At 37.1% G+C, this 3,460-nt stretch overlaps 1 protein-coding gene across 1 annotated transcript; it reads right to left on the minus strand.

The window, feature by feature from the left end:
* Positions 1–1,341: 1,341 nt before the first annotated feature.
* On the minus strand, positions 1,342–3,011 carry LOC119900904 (duodenase-1-like). The gene is made up of 5 exons (XM_038716223.1): positions 2,872–3,011; positions 2,641–2,788; positions 2,332–2,461; positions 1,727–1,981; positions 1,342–1,617 (listed from the first exon to the last, which is right to left on the minus strand). Exons 1-5 carry the CDS (start codon positions 2,927–2,929, stop codon positions 1,456–1,458), a joined length of 753 nt encoding a protein of 250 aa, XP_038572151.1. The 5' UTR covers positions 2,930–3,011; the 3' UTR covers positions 1,342–1,455.
* Between the last annotated feature and the right edge of the window lie 449 nt (positions 3,012–3,460).

A 3,460-nucleotide genomic window follows, 5' to 3' on the forward strand; every position in this document is an offset into this window, starting at 1 on the left:
ACCATGAACACATGGACATGTAAATGCAATAGATTGGGGGCGCTGTTTCACTCATTACATTTGAATAAAGTCCACTATAGAGGAGACTAAGTCTTGAAATAAATGTAATGTCAAATGCTGTTTACATTTTCATTTTAATATGGTCCTAGAATGCTCACACAAGTATGTGAAAGAGAAAATAATTTAGTCTTTGCTCTTTGTTTCTAATGCGGAACATTTTTCTACTCTGTATTACAGTATTTTACTTTACACACAGCCTTATCAGAGCTATTGATAATAGTACATTTTAGCATGCCAATTTAAGCATGCCATTGTCAACTTTAATCATATAAATGTAATTTTCCAACAACACAAATGTGGCATGTGAAAATACTGCGTGGCTAGCAACTTTGGAAAACCACTAGCCACATTGGCTAGTGAGCAAAAAAGTTAATGTCAAACCCTGGTCACCATTCATGTTAACGTTATGTCAATGTATAACCATGACAGTTCCAGTTAAGAGTTTTCTCGCTGTTTTTATTCTGTGGCCGTGTTTCTTTCATTTTTTAAATATTATGTGCATTTTTTCATTGTAAACCTTTTTATTCGCTGTTACTCACTGTGTGGAAAGTATGCTGCATAGATCTTTTCCATTTCAGCATCAATAAATCTGTGATCAACTGTGTGGTCTCTTGAAGGAAGCTGTTGATGCACATTTATCTGAATTACTTACACCTGGCTTAACATAGACGCTCCTACTGAGCCTGGTTTGGCCTTTGTGAAAACTGATAAAGCCAGGATGTACTGATCACACTAGGATACAACAGTGTATCTTTCTATCAAAGAGCAGAAAACATACAGGCAGAATCCTTCCTGTTTCATATCCACCTGCATGTACTATACTGGCAGGAAGGCTATTATGCCATGACTTCTGACACTCTTCCAGCTTAATGATAGGAACATCCACCTGTTTCAGGTCATTTACAAGTTCAGCATGAGTTCTTGTGGAACCCCATCCAGCTTTATGCTAGGGAGAGCTAAATAGTACATTTTATAATGATGGTGTTCTGATTATAATTGTAAAATTACAATAACTTTGTTTCTTTTCATGTTAGCTTAATATATGAACATTTAATAAATAAAGTCTCTTGACCTGAGTGTCTTCACCGACCTGCTTCTCTGACCAAATTCACATTAAATAATATCTGCCAATACAAAGCAGTTATAGTCGCTCTACTATATTACATCAAACTTACACTAAGACATTTTTTGGATATGTTGCTGGAATAAGGAGCTTTGCATTTTTTTCAAAGTGATGTAAACACCATTTGTGTCATCTAAGAGAGGAAACAGGAAACTAGATGTGAAAATATTTTTTTATTTTGCCTTTGCATTAAAGAGACAAAGTGACACAGACACAACTGTCCCTCCTGATCAAAGTATGCTGAAGCAAATCTCTGTGTGAGATTGTTACTTTTAACAATTATTTTCCTTCAGAATCTTGTTGATCCAGGGCAGGTATTTTGATATGTCTGTGTAGACGTTGGGTACGTCTGGATAGTTGCAGTTGGAATCATTGTTGAAGGACACAATACCAACTGCTGTCCCGTTGCACACCAGAGGACCACCAGAATCACCCTGTGAGGAGGAAATATCTTAATGTGTTTATTCAAGATGATGTAAAATGTTCAAATGTTGTTTAGACTAGAAACAGTTGAGACTTTCTATTAAAGGGCAGAGAACATACCTGACAGAATCCTTTGTTTGTGCCATATCCACCTGCACAGAGAACATTGGCAGGAAGATTCTGCCATGTCTTCTCACAGACTTGCGGGTTGATGACAGACACATCCACCACTCTCAGGTCATCAACAACTGCACCACCAGTTTCAGTCTTTCCCCATCCAGACACACTGCACTTTTCTCCATCTTTTATGCTAATTTCAGTCTTGGGAAGTTGGATAAGCTGTACTCTCTCGTTCAGTTGAACTGCACTAGACAGCTGGAGACACACAAAGTCAGAAAGCATCAATTAAAAACTGTCTGAACTCTTCATCAGACTTCAATTACACAATTGTTATAGGTTGGAGCTGATGAATCATGAAAATGAAGGTTACTGTTAGCACTGTTACAGTTTATGTATTGGTAGCTGCCCTGAATAGTTTTGATAGGGATGTGTTTTTGCCAGAGATTTAAATAAAATTATTGCATTTCAGGGACATTTTTATTTTATACTGTTGGATGTTTAACCCCCACTTTTTACATTTAAATATATAGTAATTCAATTTAAATAATTTGACTGTAAAATGCAAGATATCATCTGGGACTACTGCGCTAAATGTATATACTTACTTTGAGGAGCATGATGTCATTCCCTGTTCCAACATTCTCATAAGATGTGGGTTTGTACTTCTTTTCAATAGATCTCACTGTATTTCCAGCCTTGAGATTGTGGGAGCCAAGAACAACACGTGTGGGATTCCTGAAAAAGTTATTTGTGAAGTTGTTAGTGGATTTCCTCAAGTTGTGCCAACAACAAAACAAAGCTACAACTTATATATTTCTTTGGAAAACAGTGGGTTTGTAAAACCTGAATTTTTTTTAATTTTACTTCTATTTACATTCAATTAAAAAAATGACTGAAGAGGCAAAGTAACTCACAAGCAGTCACAGTGTGCAGCAGAGACTACAAAGTCTTCTCTGATGAGGAATCCCCCACAGACATGACCACGGATGTTCTGCAGAGAGACCATATACAGCATAGAGTTCTCTGGGGCTTTTTTCCCATGTATGATTTTACCCCCAAGTGCTGCAAAGATTAAAAAACATCATTAAGATAAAATCACACAACATTAAAATGTTGGAGGATAATAAAAGATTTAGTAATCTTACCGTTTTGTCCAAGACATGTCAGAACATGAAAGAGCAGAAGTTTGTGCAGACCATGCATGATGCCAGCAAGTTAACTAACTTGTGTTCTTGGGGGTGTCAAGTGGACCCTTTTATACAGCAGTTTGCTTTCTTGATGTGTGAAATGTCATTAATATCTATTTTATCTTGAATGCTAACCACATCCCTTTGTGCATTGCAAGTTTGCAAGTTGTGTTGTTATCTTTGCATCATTTTGTCTGTTTATGTTATCTGCACTGACAAGTGCATAATCTGTGTTGTCCTTTACCAAGGACATATACTGGACTAAGTTCCACGGGGCTTTTCCCCATGTATCATTCTAACCACAAGCTCTGAAAAAACGTATAAAAGTATTATAGTGGAGTTAATGCCCCGTTTATAGGCCCGAGACTAATAATCAGAGTTGTCAATTTTATCTGTTTGTCCTAGACATGTCAGAACATAAAGCAGAAATCTGTGCAGGCCATGTATTATGTTGGCAGGACCCTCAACCTGTCCTCCTGGTAGTCCTTTTCAGTCTATATGATGTTCTAACCTCCGACCCTCTATATCCACATCCTTTCTGCAATGT

Source organism: Micropterus salmoides, unplaced genomic scaffold, assembly GCF_014851395.1.
Source record: "Micropterus salmoides isolate LMB-PRFRI ecotype aquatic unplaced genomic scaffold, ASM1485139v1 Ms_hic_scaffold_13, whole genome shotgun sequence".
Lineage (NCBI taxonomy): Eukaryota > Metazoa > Chordata > Actinopteri > Centrarchiformes > Centrarchidae > Micropterus > Micropterus salmoides.